The sequence below is a fragment of the Urocitellus parryii genome, chromosome 5 (genome assembly GCF_045843805.1).
Source record: "Urocitellus parryii isolate mUroPar1 chromosome 5, mUroPar1.hap1, whole genome shotgun sequence".
In the NCBI taxonomy this organism is placed as follows: Eukaryota; Metazoa; Chordata; class Mammalia; order Rodentia; family Sciuridae; genus Urocitellus; species Urocitellus parryii.
In genome coordinates, this window is record NC_135535.1 from 19,350,804 (window position 1) to 19,369,890 (window position 19,087).

Here is a 19,087-nt window from a genome sequence, read left to right on the forward strand (position 1 = left end):
TGAACGTTCAGCACGCCCCGCTGGTAACTTTCGCACCTCTCAGAAACCGCGGGAAAGGGGCGTGAGAGAAAGGGGCGGGCTGAGGCGGATAGGCTTTCCTGAGGAGAATCCGTGAATCCAATTCGGTGAAGGTGTACTTCACAAAGTAGGTAATGTGTTCATTTGTTTCATAGTTCGCACTGTCTCTTCACATTTTTTGAGATTATATAAATTTAAAATGTAGAAACTGGAAGGCGCCAAGCCTCAAGCGCGGGCTAAAACGTGGGCGTGGCGAACGTGCCCGAGAGCGATCGCCCCGTGGGGGGGGCGGGGCTCGTCTCCGAGCACGCATGCGCCCGGCGTTCAGCCAATCAGCCAGGCGCTTGGCTGAGGCGAGACTGGTTTTTCTCCCGCTCGAATAGCAAATTGCCTCAGAAAGGTTTTCTGGAGGCGAGGACGACGAAGCAGCTGAGTTCTCAGGTGAGGAGCCAGGATAGGGGAGGCCGGAGCGTTGGGAGTCTAGTAACGGGATGGGGCCACTGAGGTTTTATTGAGGTGTAAGGAGGGGTGGGATTTGTCGGCTTGGGGGTTCCTGCGGGCCGAGACTACTCTTGCTTTTGAGGTGAATCCCCATTGGCGTTACCTGGGGCCTCCGACGGGAAGATGGGGCCGGGGTCCCACCGAGGGCAGAGCCTGGGGCAGGCGCGGGTGGGTGGAGGGCAGGTGGCGGAGCCGCGTCTGGGGCCGGGTTTTTGGGGAGCGCGGCTGGGGCCTGCCTCCGCCTTCTCGCTCCTGCGGGCCCCAAAACCGTTAAAAACCAGGGCAGGGAACTGGGGACTCCTTCATTTTCATTTTAGGAAACCTCTACAACATACATGTATGTCCGCATCATAGAATTTTCCTAGGCCCGCTTGGACTTTTTTTTTGTGGTGGGTGGGTGGGTGGGTGGGGGGTCCGGGGATTGAACTCAGGGGCACGGCCTCTGAGCACATCCCCAGCCCTGTTCTGTATTTATTTAGAGACAGGGTCTCACGGAGTTGCTTAGTGCCTCGCCATTGCTGAGGCTGGGTGTGAACTCGCGCTCCTCCTGCCTCAGCCTCCCGAGCCGCTCGGATTACAGGTGTGAGCTGCTGGGATTACAGGTGTGCGCCACCGTGCCCGGCCTTTCTGTTTGCTTGGTGTTTTTTTTTTTTTTTTTTTTTGCTGGACTGGGGTTGGAACCCGGGGCGAGCGCTCCAGCGCTGAGCGATACCCTCAGCCCCAGTCCCGTGGAACTCCTCTGGGAGATGAGTGTTGCCATGAACTTAAGTCTGGCATGATCTGTTTTGCCAGCAACCGCGATTCCACTTTGAGACTGAGATGTGGAATAGATTTGCCCAAATTTAGCAAGAATCTGGCAGAGGTGGGACTCAAATTCAGATCTCGAAATCCTCATGGGCACAGCACTTTTGGAGTCATTATGTTCTTGATCCTTTTTGGTACCAGGGATTGGAACTCAGGGGCACTAGACCACTGAGCCACATCCCCAGCCCTAGTTTGCATTTTATTTAGTGACAGAGGCTCACTGAGTTGCTTAGCACCTCGCCATTGCTGAGGCTGGCTTTATCTTGCGATCCTCCTGTCTTAACTTCCCAAGCCTCAGGGATTACAGGTGTGCACTACTGTGCCCCACTTTGTTTTTCCTTTTTAACCAACAAATGTCAATAGGTTAACTTTTGGACCAACGAAATGGGTAACATTTAAAATTTTATCAGTTGGTTTAAATGATGCTTTTGGAATCAGTTTGAGAGACTTGTCTTTTTTTTTTTTTTAAGTCTGAAGACATCTGATCGAAACATGGTACCTTCTGTAAGAAAGCATTCTGGGAAATCTGGGAAACAATCAGTGGAGGATCAGCTTGTAAGAGTCTTTGACTTTGAGAAAGAAGATAAAGATCTGAGTGGTTCAGAGGAGGATGTTGCTGAAGGTACTGTATACCTAAAGCTGGACAGTTATGATGTCCTGTGGTTCATTTGTTTTGAATCTACTTTATTTAAAATAAAATTTTGTTAAGCATTTTCATGTGCTTTGTTTCTCCTTTGAATCCTAATACTCCTGTATCAGACTTGCCTTTGCCATCATTATTCCCAACTTCTCCATGAATAGTACACTGCTTACTATGTATGACCTTACCCCAGGAAGACTTGAAAGATTGGTCCTATAAAATAGTTCTGAAACTTGATTTAATTTTACCCAACCTGCAGAGAAAGTACTGTTTATATATCTACTTTTAAAATTATAGTGGCAAAATGCTTAAAAGACTCACAAATGAAAATTATGTCGTTAAAATTTACCAAAGTAGCATACTTAATATAAAAAATGTTTTCATTTTTTGTCAATACAGGAAAGACCCCAGCAATTGATAAGCATGGGAAGAAAAGGCCTTCTGCAGGAATAGTTGAAGATATGGGGTAACATATTCAAAATAAGAAAAATTGGCTTTGGTTGTCTGACAAGTATTGTATGTAAAATACTTGGCTGTGATATTTCTTCCAAAATAAGTATGATATTTTATGGATCTTTAATTAAAAGTTTATTTTTTTTTCCTGCTGGGGTTGAACTTAGGCACTTGCACATGCTAGTCAAAAATGCTCTGACACTGAGTTACATTCCCCATCTCTAAAAGTTTTTTAAGTGTAATTTCTTTACAGGGGTGAAGTACAGAACATGCTGGAAAAATTTGGAGGTATGTTTTTGGAGATTTTCATTTAAAGAAATTATTGAAAACCACATAGTAATTTATATAACAGAAAATGTTAATCAGTGACCTACGCAACTATTATTTCTTTGCTCACATTTGGGATTTTGCATAACCAAGTGTGATTTAGTTTCATTAATTTCCTTACTTAACCCTTTTCACCATGTGAGAATGATGCTTTTAGACATGTGTAGCTTTAATGGAATTTTAGGCGGGGGAAAGAATGGGAAAAGTATATACTTCTTTGTAATTTAAGATTGAGTAACTCGTGTACATAGTACATATCTATATATCTGTATGTACATCAGTTTTTCATTTACTCTATATTTTAGAACTCTTCCTGTGTTCCTTTCTTTTGGGAGGATTATAAATTGAAGGCTCTAAAATAACTATTGTTATTTTTACATTAATAAACTGCAGTTGAAAATGAAAAACAATTTTGCTAGCCATTAAGACATTTATAATCAGGTCCAAAATTTTTAAGTTTTTTTATGTTAAATATCAATTACAGGGAAATTTAAGGGAAAATACTCTTTAAAATGAGTCAATATTTGGCTTCTCAGAAGGATTATTCATACAATCAAATATTTTTCTTTAATATGTGTTTTGTTCGGTGACAGTTCACTGTTTTACAAATGTATAATTTGGGATGCTAAAATTATAAAATATTTATATGTAGTACAGCACCATCATGATTATTGAGTGATAACTATTTGTGGTAGATCCATAGTATTATTTGAAGTATTAAAATATTATGAATTGCAGTGCTTAGTGGTAAAATGTCTACAAGAAAGCTCCATGAAAGCATTTATTTAAAGTATTCTTGGGACTGGGGATGTGGCTCAAGCGGTAGCGCGCTCGCCTGGCATGCGTGCGGCCCGGGGTCGATCCTCAGCACCACATACAAACAAAGATGTTGTGTCCATCGAAAACTAAAAAATATTAAAATTCTCTCTCTCTCTCTTTCTCCCCCCCCATCTCTCACTCTCTCTTAAAAAAAATAAAGTATTCTTAAATGAATTCATCTATTAAACTAAGATTTTTTTCTATCTTTGGTCTTTGTTTCTTTTAATAAAAAATATACTTAATAGTGTCATTAACTATATTTTTAACATAATTTTCTTATTTGGTATCCTTTTTTAATTAGGCTTTTTAAAATTAGGTTTATAATAGATTATTTTCATGTGTTTTATATAATGAGTTCTAATAAGGATTCAGCCAAGTGTGTCCTTTTTTAGCTTTTGTTAAAATATTTTCTCGTGAGGAAATTGAAGTCTATCCTGTCCTTTGTTTTATTAGCTCTTTTTTTTCTATCACCCCTAAATTTAAAAATTATTTTCACTTAGGAAAATCAGAATTGGGATGAGGCTGGGGAATCCTTTATCCAAAATGCTTGGGACCAGAAATGTTTCAGATTTCAGAGTTTTTTGGATTTTGAAATATTTGCACAGTCTTACTAGTCTGAAATCTAAAATCCTGAATGCTCAAAAATATAAAACTTTTTGTATATTATATTGGTATTTTAAATTTGATTTTAAATGTCTCTTTAATATTTTAATGAGCTTTACCCATAATTATATTTACTTGGATATGTGGGAACAAAATAATTTTCTCCAATATTCAGTTTTAATGAATGTTTCTTTCAATATAGCTGACATTAACAAAGCTCTTCTTGCCAAGAGAAAAAGATTAGAAATGTATACCAAGGCTTCTTTCAAAACCAGTAACCAGAAAATTGAACATGTTTGGAAAACACAGCAGGAGCAAAGGTAAGGTTGCTGGGTTTTTAAGGTCACATTGGTATCACTTAGTATATATTGTACCAGTCACTTATGAAAAGTAGTATTATGATCTTCTATTTTTTGGAAAGTTTAGTGAAAATATATTTGGCTTGATTTTTCCTCTAAGTAAGTAGTCCTGTAACCTCATGCCTTCATAGAATTGATAACTGCTTCTTAGCAGTGAGTGAACATTACATTTTTTGTTGCTATTTTTTAGATATACAATAATAAGGGTGTATTTTGATATGTTTTACATACATGGAATATAACTTCCCATTATTATGGGTGTATATGATGTGGAATTACACTGGTCATGTATTCGTACATGAACACAGGAAAGTTATGTCGGGTGTAAATTACTTTTTTCTCTTTCCAGATAACAAATGAGGTTTTTAAATTATAAAAATAATGCACATTCACTCCAGAAATATACTAGTTAAGTAAAAGGTAAATATCATAGAAATTATTAGTCATCTTATAGTTAACTATGTTTGACAATGTAAGAAGAGGTCAATTTTATATTGTAAATATTTTTTATATTTTCACTGATTTAACTAATCCTTTGTACAAAATCTTTCCTGTGCCAAAATGGAGAAAAAAGTCAAAGGACATATTTCTATTTAGAAATGTTTTAATCTGTTTAACATATCAAAATGTACATTCAGTAGGGGAAAATGAAAAATAAACTCTTTGGAGAGCAAATAAATTTTTCTGGAAAATTTATATAAATGATAAAATTTTCAATAGCTAAAGCATGTGAGAGGACTTTGTTTTAGCTTATTAGGGAAAAAATTCTGGAATCAGTATGAATCTAATTTTACTTTTTGGATTCCTATCAGAATATTTAAGTTGCTTTGATTTCCTTCTTTTTTTATATAGTATAAAAATACACCAACTCAATATTGTCTTGCATGTTTTTTTTTCCTATTGGCATGAAGTGTGACAACATTCATTATTATGTTTTACAGACAGAAGCTTAACCAAGAATATTCTCAGCAATTTATGAATCTGTTTCAGCAGTGGGATATAGATTTGCAGAAAGCTGAGGAACAAGAAGAAAAACTAGCTGTTGGTATCATTATTAGCTTTTCAGTTAATTTATTATAACCAAGTCTCAAGTATTAGTAGAGAATCTAGCTTTGTATTAAGCCCATGAACTAAACCAGATTCCATTTCTCATTATTGGCTTTTTTTTTTTTTTTTAAAGATGCTGAACTGCAGACCACAGAATAGGAATATATTATACTCATAAAAGCTGTTAGCCATCTTACATTGGTTGGAATTCTTGATTTTCCAGTGACAAAAATTTGTTAAAGGACAAAAGAAGGATTATTGGATAATATAAATGAAAATCAGTGTAGTTTAGATTCAGGCATACCTGATGGGGATAGGAAAGGGTTGCTTATGTAGTGCAACTTGGGACTATTGCCAAACCTTAGTGGGTTCATCTTGATAGATTTTTTTTTTTTTTGTTGTTGTTGTTCAATTCTAGACTTACTACAAATTTTTAAAATAATTTCATAACTGCAGTGGATTGAGATAATCTTTCTCGCTAGCTCTGGCAGAAAGTTCTGGAGGAATATCCTGATTTAGTAGTTCATTCCAGAGCTAATCACTATAGTCAGAATATAGTTTACTCTTAATTTTTTTTTCTCTTTTTAATATGAGATGCTGGAGATTGAACCCTTGGTCAGTACATGCAAGGCAAAGCATTCTGTCACTGAGCTATAGCCCCTACCCAGAACATAGTTGACTCTTAATGTGTTATGGGAGATAGAAGTCAGCCCTGCTCAAATACTTTGCATTAATTGTTCTTTCAACTTATCCTTTCATTGTTTGTAATTATCAAACATTCCTTAAGAGCTAAGGTATTGACTTGGGAGCTGGTTAACTCAATTTTGGAAATGTTAAATTTGAAATGCACATGAAATGTCTAAGGAGAGGTTGAATAGGTCACTGGTATATTACTCTGGAGTTCAGGAGAGAGAGGCTAAAGAAACAAAGTTGAGTATTAGTTTAAAGACAGTTTTTAAGCCATGAAAACTGGATGAGATAAAGTCATGATTGTAAATTATAAATTTTACTTGAATGTTTAGTGTTCTGGAAGTAAGGGAGAACCCGCAAAGGAAACTCCATTATGTTTGAGCTAATATCTAATGTGTAAACCACTCTACACCAAATAAAGCAAGCTTTTTAAGAAGGAAACAGGATTACTTTTGTTACATGCTGCTTACAGGCCAAATAGGGTGGATTTGGCAATGTGGAGGACCATTGAAGTCCTGGATCAGAATGATTTTGGTAGAAAAGTGAGGGCAAAAATCTGATTAAAATGAGTACAAGACAGAATGGCAAAGAAATAAGATGACCTGAGGAGAAAAATAGGTTTTTTTTTTTTGTTGTTGTTGTTCTTTTTGTTTTTAAGAGAAGTGGCAACATGTCTGTGTATTGACAGGAATAATTTAGAGGGACAAATTTAAAATAACAGAAAGAGGGAAGCATTTGCTGAATTCTTGAGAATGGGTGGGACATGTGAAGAAGTTGGCCTTACGCACAAGGATAGTTCATCCTTTGAAACAAAAGGGAATGCAGAGTATCTTGAGCATAAATTAATGTAGGTGAACAGTCGATATTGTAATGGGAAACTGATAAAGTTCTCTTTAGATTTCTTTTATTTCTTGAATAAGATAATCAGATGGTGAAAGTCTTGCTTCTAGATAGAGTAGCTAGAGAGTTGAATTTTTCAGGGTTGAGGTTTAACCAATTAAGTGTGACAAAGAGTCAGAAAGGGGCAAGGTGTATATGTAAAGGAGTAATTATAATAATTGTCCATATAATTTAAGCTGGGAAAGAGGAAAGTTAGGACAACAGGAATAGGAATGACAGTGAAAATAGGTAGAATTAATGGATTTAGTTTCCTGATATATTATTGAACTGTATTACTAAAGAGAGTAAGCTTGAATGTTGAGGTGGTGATCAAATACTGGGATGTGTGGAGAAACAGTTATGCATATGCAGTGTACCTGGACTCTGGAAAAATACAGTTTGAGATCAAATCCTGGTTTGAGCAATTGGTACCTGTGAAACTATGGACAAATTATTTAACTTTAATTCTTAGTTTCCTCAACTCTAGAAGTGACTCATGAGTACCTATCTATCTCACAAGATTAAATGAGTTCACATAAGTTTGAACTTATAAGTCTGACACAAAGTTAATATATATTTTGTTTGCCATTATCAATACTATAGAAAGGTCCTATCATTGATAAAGGCAAAATCTAGTGTATAAGTATGTAAGTGAATGGCTAAAATAGGGAAGACAAAAATCATTGGTGGAGGATAGGTTAAGGAACTGAAAGACCACCATTATAGAAGATCATCCATGTGGACATTGAAATTACCTAGAATAATACATGTCTTGAGCATTAAGATTTCCTACTCATTGACTGGTAGGATTATTATAATTATTCCATATTAGCAATAAACACAAATTATCTAAACTCTGTCATAATAGTTATTGAAACAAAAACTTAAAACTACCAACTTATGAACTATTCTTTTCAAGTGCAATATGGAATTATTTTTTGCTAAGTTTAAAACTTCAGGGCTGGGGATATATCTCAGAGGTAAAATGTCTAACTTGTGTGAAGCCCTAGGTTTGATCCCCAGCACTGAAAACAAACAAAACAATTTACCAAATTGTTATTACCACAGTTTTTTCTTTTTATGATTATAGAATATGTTTCGACAACAACAAAAGGTTTTTCAACAATCTAGAATTGTTCAGAATCAGAGACTGAAAACAATTAGACAACTATATGAGCAGTTCGTAAAGGTAAATGTTGTACATTTTGTAACAATACAGTCTTAAAAAAACAATATACTTATGGAAATAGAAAATAATTCTTTTGTTTCCAAACTTACGGGGAAAAGTATTTTGCTAATGCATTTAAAATTTTTACCTTTTCATTTTGAACTCATTTCTGACAAGTGACAATATATATCTTTACTTTAGGATTCTTTTTTATGGTGATTATTCAAGACAGAAATGGTAAATTGGGAATTTTACCTGGAAATATACTTATGTATCAAATCCACAAAATTAACATTTAAGTCATTATTCTCTGTTTAACTGTTTCTACATAGTCTTTATTAAATAGAAAAGATCCAATTGAAATTAATATTTATTTTCAGATATACGTATAAGTATGGCATATTTGCTTTTAGAATTTATTGCAGTAATCAAAAATGACTTTATATTCCAACTTTTAAGAGATAGGCAAGATAGCTTAAGAGTAAAAATCTGTGGATTGAAATTATTTACTGATAATTGTGCAAGTTGTGATCTAAATAGTAAAATAGTTTTAAAAATGCAAAAGTTACTTTTAAAATTAAAAGCATTTTCATGTAGAGAACTTGCTTTCTCTAATGCTCCCTGAGAATAAAATTTGTTAATTGGTATGAAGGTTTGATAAAACTAGAAAATATTTTTTTCTAAATATTATAATTAAACATTACTACCTAGGATAGGAACTTCAGTATACTTTGACTCCTCCACCTCCTTTATCTTTCACATTCATTTATAACTAGGATCTTGTAATTTTTCTTCATCAGTGGTTCTTTCTTTTAATTCCCACTGTTATTACTTTAGTTCGGGGCCTTATCACTTTTTGTTTTTACCATTAAAACTCTTAACTGATTTCTCTGTTCTCCAGGCCATCCTTCATAAGTCTTCCATGTTATTTTTCTAAAAAAAAAAAAAAAAAATCTCTTTCCTCCTGAAAAATCTACATTCCCATTCTACATTCTTAGGTCTTTGAGATCCCTGTCATGACTTTTTTTAAGTTTCATGTAGTTTATTACTTCTACCCCTCTACATAATTGCTTTCTCTGAACCCACTCACTCATGCTTTTGCTTATATTCTCCCCCTAGAATACTTTCGACTCCTTTATTTATTGAAATTTTACTTTTTTGCCAAATAAATTGGATTCAATCCCCATTTTCTTTGATATAGCCTGAGTAAGCTACATTTCCATTCCTGTTATAAAGCTTTTGTGTTATTTTTGTTTATATGTTTCTTCTCTTTGGAATAATGAAGCAACCATGAATTATTTATTTTTAAATTTCTCCACAGCACTTAACATAGTACTTTTAACATAGTAGGCACTAGGATAACTGTTGAGTAAATAGTAAAAAGTTAAAATATAAGTTGTTTTTCATAACTTTAAGATAAAGAGTTCATACTATAGATCATTTTTTTCTCTCTAGTGAGTTCATGTCACATTGACTATTGGTCATAATTAGTAGGTTATAACCTGATGTTTGAGAAACTTATTCGAAATTTTCAAAATTATGGTATTCTACTGATGGTACCTTTCCTTTTTTTTCTCCACTTTTCCATTAATAGTTCTTTAACCCATTATTTCCTGTAAAGTATACTACTATTGTATCTTCTGAAATTGTATTTGATTCATATCTGATTTATTTTACTTTTTCATACTAGGAATTTTGGTCTTCATGTATTACTTAGAATGTATTTTTAGTTGGAATAAATATAATTAACATCTGAATATTGAAACTTTTTTGACAATTTTCCAAGTTTAGAAATTGAGGTAAAAAGTTATGGTCTAAAACTGAAGTAACCTTTTGTGTTTTAGAGCTTGGAGGACTTGGAGAAGAATCATGATAATCTACTTACTGGTACACAAAGTGAACTTAAAAAAGAAATGGCTATGTTGCAAAAAAAAATTATGATGGAAACTGTAAGTCACTATATTTCAAATTGAAAAAATAAGGGTTGGTGTAAGCACTGAAATATTTTATTTGCTGAAATTGTATAACACTTAACTAAAAATTAAACAAATGTTTAATATCTCCTTTCATGAAACAGCAGCAGCAAGAGATGGCAAGTGTTCGAAAGTCTCTTCAGTCCATGTTATTCTGATGACTCTTTGAAGAAAGAACTTGAACCTAAGTAATATGATACAATTATAACATTAGCTAAAAGTCATGTAAGTCTTTAGAGTAGTTCAGAAATTCAAGTTTAAATTAAAACAAGTTTAATCAGTAGCTTATTTAAGTGCAAGTCCTCCCTTCCTGTAAACTTCCAAAAAAATTGCAACAGTTATGTGAAGTACCAGATATTCCTAAATTATATGTATCAAGCTTTCAGCTCTGAAGTTGTAATTGTGAATTTTTCTAACACTATCACTTTTATTAGTATTAATAAAGATACTGAATTTAGATTTAGGCTTCAGTGTATTTGTTAGTCACAAATGTACAAAGTACAAGTATAAAGATTACATTGTTCTTTATTCCTTTTTTTTTTTTTTGAGGTCTTGCTCTGTTACCAAGCTTGTCTCAAACTCCTAGGTTCATGTGTTCCTTCCCCCTTACCTGAATTAGCTGGGAATACAGGCCTATGCTACCACATGTGGCTTACATTGTTCTTAAGAAAAAAACCACAAAGTCTGTTTTACATATACATTCTTTTCTATATACTATTACATAGCCAATTCTAATGAAAATAAGATTTCAAGAGAAATCTATTCTATTGGCATATAAAGTATATTAAAAGAATTTAAATTTGTGACCTAGAATAAATTAAACTGCTAAAATCATTAATATAACTGAGCAAGATTTATAAATATTAGGTGTTTTTTTTTTTTGCAAGTGGGGGGGCACTGGGAATTGAACTTGGGAACTAGACCACTGAGCCACATATACAGCCCTTTTTTGTATTTTATTTAGAAACAGGGTCTCAGTTGCTTAGCACCTTGCTGTTGCTGAGGCTGGCTTTGAACTCACACCCTCTTGCCTCAGCCTCCAGAGCCGCTGGGATTACAGGCATGTGCCACCCAACCCAGCCTATAAATATTAGGTTTTAAGATTTTTATTTTTATATATTTTTTTAATATTTATTTTTTAGTTGTGGATGGACACAATATCTTTATTTTATTTCTTATGTGGTGCTGAGGATCGAACCCAGGGCCTCACATGTGCTAGGCGAGCACTCTACCCCTGAGCCACAACCCCAACCCCAGGTTTTAAGATTTTTAAAACCTGCATTTGTGAGTGTGTCATTTCCACGAAGACATCAAAATATCAGGTAATTGGGATTGGTCCACAATTGACACATTTTCTTAGTAATAATTAAAAGTATTTCATTAACATAACTAATTAAGTATATTATGACTTCAAAGATAATTTTACCCAGTATATCTTTTTAGTTTTAATATCAATAAAAATGTGGAATTGATTTTACATTCATTTCAAACCTGAACAAGTTATTTTTTATACCTTGTCTTTTAAAATACACATTCTTTAAATAGAAAAACTTAAGGAACATCTGTGGGTTTTTTGGTTTGTTTGTTTTTGTACAGAGGATTGAACCCAAAGGCACTCCCCAGACCATTTTTAAATGCTTATTTTGAGACAGGGTCTCCCTAAGTTGCAGGGGCTATCCTGGAACTCATGGTTCTCCTGCCTCAGCCTCCTGAATTTCTGGGATTACAGGCTTATGCCATAGTGGCCTGGCTGAAATGCTTGATTTAATAAATATTAAATTGTTTCAACATTTGTTTGAAATAAGTCAGTTAAAACTCTTTTTTTTTTTCCTTGCTGAAAATACTTCCAGTGAACGATCCAGGCAAAAATGATATGTCCATTAGAAGTAAAGGAATGACTTTCTCATGCTTTTCCATTTTAAATTCTAACTTTTGCCTCTATAACCCATCCTTATGTTACTTCTAAGGTCTTTCAGGTTTTTAAAAGCAAGTCTATACAAATTATCGTGTTTTTTTAACTATGATAATTTATACAAAGAAATTAATGCTCCCACCATTAGGAAATATTCGACAATAAGAGGACAGTTTACTTCCAAATTTTTGAGTGTGTGGTGCTGGGGACTGAACCCAGGACCCCACCCATGCTAAGCATGCATTCTTCCACTGAGTGATACCTTAACCTAGAATATAAATATTAAGTACTATTCAAACTTCTAAGAAGGTCTTTATTTGAGAAGTTCTACCAATAGTTATGGAGGCAAAATAAGTATCTACAGAATGTTTTCTATGTACTTAATTCATAGAAGTATATTTTAGGGAATATAAATTTCCACTGATCATTTTTAAAATGTTTGTTTCTTTGTTATTTTTTTCTGATTATTTCGTCATACAGCAATATGGCCTATGTAACTCTATAAAATTAGAAATAGGGTCAAATGGGAGTCTGAAGATTTGGATCATCAAAGATCTTGGTGATATTTCTAGTATTTATAAAAGCAATCTAAATCTTTTCAACTAAGAATAGAAAGAGAAGAATCAGAGCCCAGAGTGGTTGAATAACTGATACTTATTTTGTCCCCTTATTACCTTAAATGAGTTATGTGTACTTGAAGTAACTGGCTAATATTCTATAGAAGGATGTTTTTGCCATGTTTTTATAAATTACTAATTTTCTTACATATCAGCTGTTTTAGTTGCTGTTTTTTGTCTTTCATAAAAGGGAATGTTTAATGTCTTTTTCATGGCAATGAAATTTTAACCCATAATATCAAGAACAAGTTACCCTCAATATAAGGATTCACATGTTTTTCTGAACTAGTACCACAAAATCTTTTACTAAATACAGATTATTAATTCCCATGGCCCTTTTAAATTCTAGTTGGTACTTTTCCTTTTATAGCAGTAATTAACATAGTTTTTGAAAAATAGCTAGCATAAATTTTTTTATAATATCAAACTCAGTTACACTATTATAAGCCATGCATTTACAATTATGAGTTATCAGTTTTTAGCAAAGAAGGCCATTATGTTCATGATGGCTAAAGTTTAAGTTCTGAATTTTTATGTAATTCTTTGGCAATGAAAATCCCAAGTGTCCGATAAATATTTTGTAGACACAAAGAGATTGCTGTTTAGAACTACCTATGTTCAGTTTTTCATTCTTTGGTCTTGTTTCTAATTTACAGACTACATTACTGATAATACCTTTGATCAAAAATGTTGATGAGACATAATGAGGACTTCATTACTGAAATCATTATAATGAAATCTATAGGATTTATCTATTATATTCAAATATAACCTTATTGGATAGTATACTAGCCTCCTGCACAGGGGGATTTCCTTCACACATAGGTTTCCCCTAACTGCTTCTCCTCTTTTCCTTGGGCTATTTAGTCAGTCAATATGCTTGTGAACCTGTTCAGGTGCTTGATGATATGAAATCTTGAAGATATGTAGATGAAGGTGTCTTGAAATTTGAAGGCACAAAGCACCAAAGTATATCATCATATCAAATGAAGAAATGACCTTTGGAAGCAAAAAAGAAAATATAAAATGGATTATGGCCTATGTTTTCTGAATTTACAGACATTTTTCTGTCCCTTCCCACCCAATCTCAAATATTCTTAACATAAAATTCTTAACTCTGAAAATATTACTTTTTATTACTTTTTAGAGTAGTTTAGCATATTTCATATTTGGACCTTATTATTATACTCTTCTGGAATATACAAGGTATTTCAATTATAGAAGCTGAGGGTAAGAAGGGTAAGAGGACCAAAGTATAAAAGCTCAAAAGTAACAGAAGCCAAGTCTTCTGACTCCACATTCTTTCAACTTTTTGCTATGCAATAAGGCCACACATTTTCTAGAAGGGGCTGCCAGTCATTGTAATGAACTATTCAGATACATATTTTATTCCTTTAAGGCTAGTTATAAGAACATAAAAGATCTGGGCAAGCATGGTGGCACATGCCTATAATCCCAACAGCTGGAAAGGCTGACAGGATTTCGAGTTCAAAGCGAGCCTCAGTAAGGGCGAGGCAAGCAATTGAATGCGACCCTGACTCTAAGTAAAGTACAAAATAGGGCTGGAGATGTGGCTCCCAAGGTGAGTGCCCCTGAATGCAATCACTGGTATCCACCTCCAAAGGTATTATCAGTAATATAGTCTATAAAAAAGGAATATAAAAAGATCTGGGAAAGACACCCTGTTGAGGGGAGGCATATACAAAATTGTCTTCTATTCAAAATGGAAAGAGGAAGGTTTCCAAAGATTTTCCTGGAGATTAGTCAAAAGCTTTCCTTCAAACAATGAAGCCTAGGAGAAGAAGAAGCCTCATAGCTGTGCCTTTGGAGAGGGATTATCACCCATGAGAAAATATCTCTGTCATTTACTTGAAAAGCTCCATCAGATCCTTTTCTATCTGAGGCAGGAAGCTTTTCCTCAGGGATGCCACAAAACACATACTTTGTTCGGCACCCGTTGTGTATGTGTGTATTATCTTCTGTGTAATGTTTTTTTTTTTTTTTTTTGTGGTGCTGGGGATGGAACCCAGGGCCTTATGCATGCAAGGCAAGCACTCTTATCATCTGAGCTATATCTCCAGCCCTCTTCTGTATAATGTTTTAAAGAAAAGTTGAATTTGACTTCCTCAGTTTACCAGCCTCCATCACTGGTATAAATCAGGCCAACTATTCATTACAAAACAGGTGCTTGAATTTTTAACACCTGATATTTTAATTTTGTTAATTCCATTTTATAATACATATCCAAGTACATCAAAAAAATTAAAGGAAAGTACTCTGATTTTCTGACACTTTATATATATATAAATACCTTTTTTCAGACACTTATATATATACATATATATATATATATATATAATACCTTTTATTTTTTTACTTATTTTTATGTGGTGCTAGGATCAAATCCAGGGCCTTGCATGTGCTAGGCCAGTGATCTACTGCTGAGCCACAACCCCAGCCCCACTTTTTAGTATATTGACTGCAAATTTTCATTGCCCAAGAGGATTAGGTATTATATCTCACCCCTGGGACAATAAAAAACTTCTAAATGAACTATGCATGAATATTGTTAATTTAATCCAGATAAAGTATAATACTATATAACCTAGGGAAGTTTCATCAAATGTATATCAGTGGCCTATACACAACAGAAAACAGATTTTTTTAAATGCCTAAATTTAACAACAGGAGAGATCATTTGAATTATCAAAAGATTTATTTAGAACTTTTAAAAAATACATATCAATATGTTTATATATCATGAACAATTTGGTAAAGGCTGGTGAGATCCAGAAATAGGAAAAAATATATCAAGACTATTGACTATTCAAAACCACTATTAGTTGAAGACCAACTGTAAACATATATCTCAAGAACAGAAAAATGTAATGTTCCTTTTATCCAATTTTGTGATTGTTACTCGGAATGACTTTCTTTTCCTTGGATGGCTAAAGTGTCTTTCTAAAACACCATATTCTGCATTTTATAATAATTTTTGAGTAGAAAAATACATATATCTACATGCCTTTCTTGAGCAGCATATCATTAGAATTTAATCCTTGCTTGATGATTCAATCATCATGATTAAAACAAATTATACTATCATCAAGGGCCATATAGATACACAGAGTTGCCTACCTTTAATATAAAATGGTCTCAGAATCCTGAACTTCCTAGTGACATCTATTGTTGTCTCCTCAATATTAGTAGACGATTTCTGATGCAGCTAAGTATCCTTGCTAGTACTAACCCCATCTAATTAGCTTGTTACTTGCTGTAAGCTGGGAATAATTTTAATAAGCTTAAGGAAAGTCAGAAAGTCCTTTGGTTAGAATGAAGTGGTTTTTGACATTTCTGTTCTAGTTTGTGGGGGTAGAGGGGGAAAGATATAATAAATGATTGTGTTTCCAAGGACCTGGATTGTTAGAAGCTTGATCTTTGGATACATTGGCTATTTCTATACAATATAAAATGGTTCACAACTTAAAAGAAGTAATTTTCATATTCAGAAACATTTTATAGACTAAATATTGAGGCAACTGATAGTTAAATGTCTCCTAAACATGTTGTGCTTTGACATCTGTTAAAAAATAAATAGCAGAAAAGTACTTACCATTGCTATCCATAGAACAACATATTCATCTACAAAATTATTAAAGTACTGGTCTAAAAACAAAAGACCTGGCCCAACAAAGACAGTGTCTTGAAGATACAGTTCACTTTTGGTCATGTGAGCTATCTACAAGAAAGTAAACAAAATAATTTTACTATTAAATTTTAAATGTTTTAGCTCTAATTTTCAGGAGAAATTAGTTAGTTTTAATTCACTATTAAGACAGATTATTTAGTCTTATATTCAGTATGGGAATCCTTATCTACACCTCTCAAATTCATAACCAGGTAGCTTATTAAAGTTAAGTTTCTTGATATCAGAAAGTTTTAATAGATAATTACAACTAAATAATTCAAAGAACTGAATATAATATTAAGTCATAATGCAGTTTTTCTTGTAGCACAAACAGCTACTTACTATGATACTGAGTCTACAAAGAAAAACTTAATGCATTGTTTGAAATAGTTTCCAGTTTTGCATTTGTGAACTAGGTATAATCGTTACACTAAGAATCATAAAAGAACTTCTTACCACTAATTTTTGTGCAACTTTAGCAAAGACACACCCAAACATTAGGGTATACAGACAAGGATGCTTTTCAAAAACATTAGTTGCTGACTTTTTATAGATCATTATTGCCAGTATAATAATTAGTCCTATGTGGAGTCCAGGTGACAAGACACTCGTGCCCTAAGGGATAAAGCAGAAAATCAGCGTCACATTTTAACACTGGATTTATTACAATTCAAACATTTTCTGAACATCTATTATGTGCAAAGAACTAGAGACTTAAAGAAGAGATTATGATGTTGTATGGCTTAAAGAAGTATACACACCTTAGGTATGCTGACTTCAAACTTCCACAGAATCCTAGCGCTATACAGATGTGAAACAGTGCAAAAGACATTTGATTCCAGTTTTATATATGCGCATTATAAACCAATAATTACCTAAAAATTAACACTGTTATTTATTCTGTATCAACTTTTACTGTGTCAAAGACCATCAGTACTTCAACTGTCAACATTTTTGTGTCAATGCTAAAAAAAAAAGAGCTTACATAGCTAAATGAATTATATAATTTGCTTTCAACTATCAACATTTTTGTGACAATGCTGAAAAAAAGCTTATTCTGCCAATTCTACAAAATATTTCACTGACAATACTCTGCCCTGGTTTCTCTTCACATCAACACCTTCTCACTCCCCTTTATTTTGTATTCAGACTGCAAATGTCCTTTTATATAAAATGATATAATCCAGGCCAGTAAATTTTTATCCATGTATATCAGGATTCTCTCAGCACTACTTATCCTAAACAAAATACTGAAATAAATTTAGTGTTAAAGTTACTAAATCTATAACTACCAATTTAAAAATGTTCACTAAAATAGCCTTATGCTTATTTATTAAATTCACATATTTTAAGATAGAAATCACTATAAAATAAAAGTAATAACACTATAAGTACTATAAAATTACATATGTAAAATACTGTATGGTAATAAATTATAAAACTTTTGACTAATAGCATTTTATCTGTTTATATAATGTTCTTAGGTTTTATTCCAGAAAAAAAAATCTGCCAGAAACTGAAAAATCACCAGTTTCTGAATTTGAAATTAACTACCTTCCTAGCTTGTGTTGACTTCTTAAGTTCTTGTCCAGACAGTTAATAATTATTTTTTAATAAAATATCCTCTAAAGTGAATGTTGATCCTCACAAATCTTATTTTCTTCAGTGGAACTTTTGTTCCAGCTAGTGCTCTATTTTATTATCCATCAAGCAACATTTATTCCTAAGCACCTTCTGTACAGTACTGCACTAACATCAACTGACAAAACACCTCAAGAAATGAGAGGTTTTTTTCCCAAATAAGTCAGAGCTTACATAGCTAAATGAATTATGTAATATGCTTTTGAAATATATATATATTCAAAATATATATTCAAAAAGTTGATTAAGTTGATTTTGTATTATGGGGACTCCTTTGAAATTGTCTTAAGAGCCAACTTATAAGTCATTTAAAAGAATAAGACTTTTTTAAAACTAAAAATGCTATATCTCATGTTTATTACTCTATTTTATTAGTCCTTCCAAAATAACTTTTACTGTTTTCCAAAGATCAAATCCACTCTAAAAGAATAGAATTTTTGAATTATAGAACCAAAGGAATTAAAGGGTATGTGCAATCCCTAAAATGTCCTTATAATGTTTTATTGTAAGATGGCATCACTGGAATAAACATTTATCTTCCTATGTTCAACTACTTTTAAGATGATAATACTAATACACCTAGCTATCATGTTTGTTTAAAAAAAAAACTTGGAAAGAATGCTCTTTCCAATTTAAAAGTAGTGAAGTTGGGCATGGTGGTACATGCCTGTAATTCCAGTAACTTGATAGGCTTAGGCAAGAAGATCACAAGTTCAAGGCCAGCCTGGGCAACTTGGTGATACTCTGTCTCAAAATAAAAGATAAAAAGGCTTGGGATATAGCTCAATGGGCAAGTGCCCCCAGTTCAATCCTCAATACTGAAACAAACAAAAAAAACCCCAAAAAAGTATTAAAGACTTTAAAAATTATATGAATAAATAAAAAAATTATCACATGAGCAACTGTAAAGAACATAAAACACAAGGTATACCTCCTTGAAAATTGAGA

General features: G+C 33.3%; 2 protein-coding genes across 4 annotated transcripts in view; one reads left to right on the top strand and one right to left on the bottom strand.

The window, feature by feature from the left end:
* Positions 1-80: 80 nt before the first annotated feature.
* Positions 81-10,461, top strand: Sycp3 (synaptonemal complex protein 3). Of its 2 annotated transcripts, XM_026398703.2 has the most exons (9): positions 81-149; positions 1,794-1,945; positions 2,363-2,429; positions 2,670-2,704; positions 4,368-4,485; positions 5,466-5,565; positions 8,231-8,329; positions 10,153-10,257; positions 10,386-10,461. In XM_026398703.2, the coding sequence occupies exons 2-9, from the start codon at positions 1,816-1,818 to the stop codon at positions 10,437-10,439; spliced, it is 708 nt and encodes a 235-aa protein (XP_026254488.1). In that variant the 5' UTR covers positions 81-149; positions 1,794-1,815; the 3' UTR covers positions 10,440-10,461. The 2 variants fall into 2 exon arrangements, with proteins under 2 accessions (XP_026254488.1, XP_026254478.1); XM_026398693.2 differs by lacking the exons at positions 81-149; positions 10,386-10,461 and adding an exon at positions 437-459 and having other exon boundaries at positions 8,231-10,270.
* The window catches only part of Chpt1 (choline phosphotransferase 1), a 32,405-nt gene continuing 23,610 nt past the window's right edge, over positions 10,293-19,087 (bottom strand). Inside the window, exons 6-9 of one of the 2 annotated variants that reach the window (XR_013343655.1) lie at positions 16,955-17,113; positions 16,424-16,549; positions 13,604-13,809; positions 10,293-10,465 (exon numbers count right to left, since the gene is read on the bottom strand). Coding sequence is in view for 1 of the 2 variants with exons in the window: in XM_026398680.2 (XP_026254465.1) it covers positions 10,421-10,465; positions 13,699-13,809; positions 16,424-16,549; positions 16,955-17,113 (441 nt within the window). In the remaining variant the exon portion in view is untranslated. The remainder of the gene's footprint in view (positions 10,466-13,603; positions 13,810-16,423; positions 16,550-16,954; positions 17,114-19,087) is intronic. The other variant, XM_026398680.2, reaches the window with a different exon arrangement.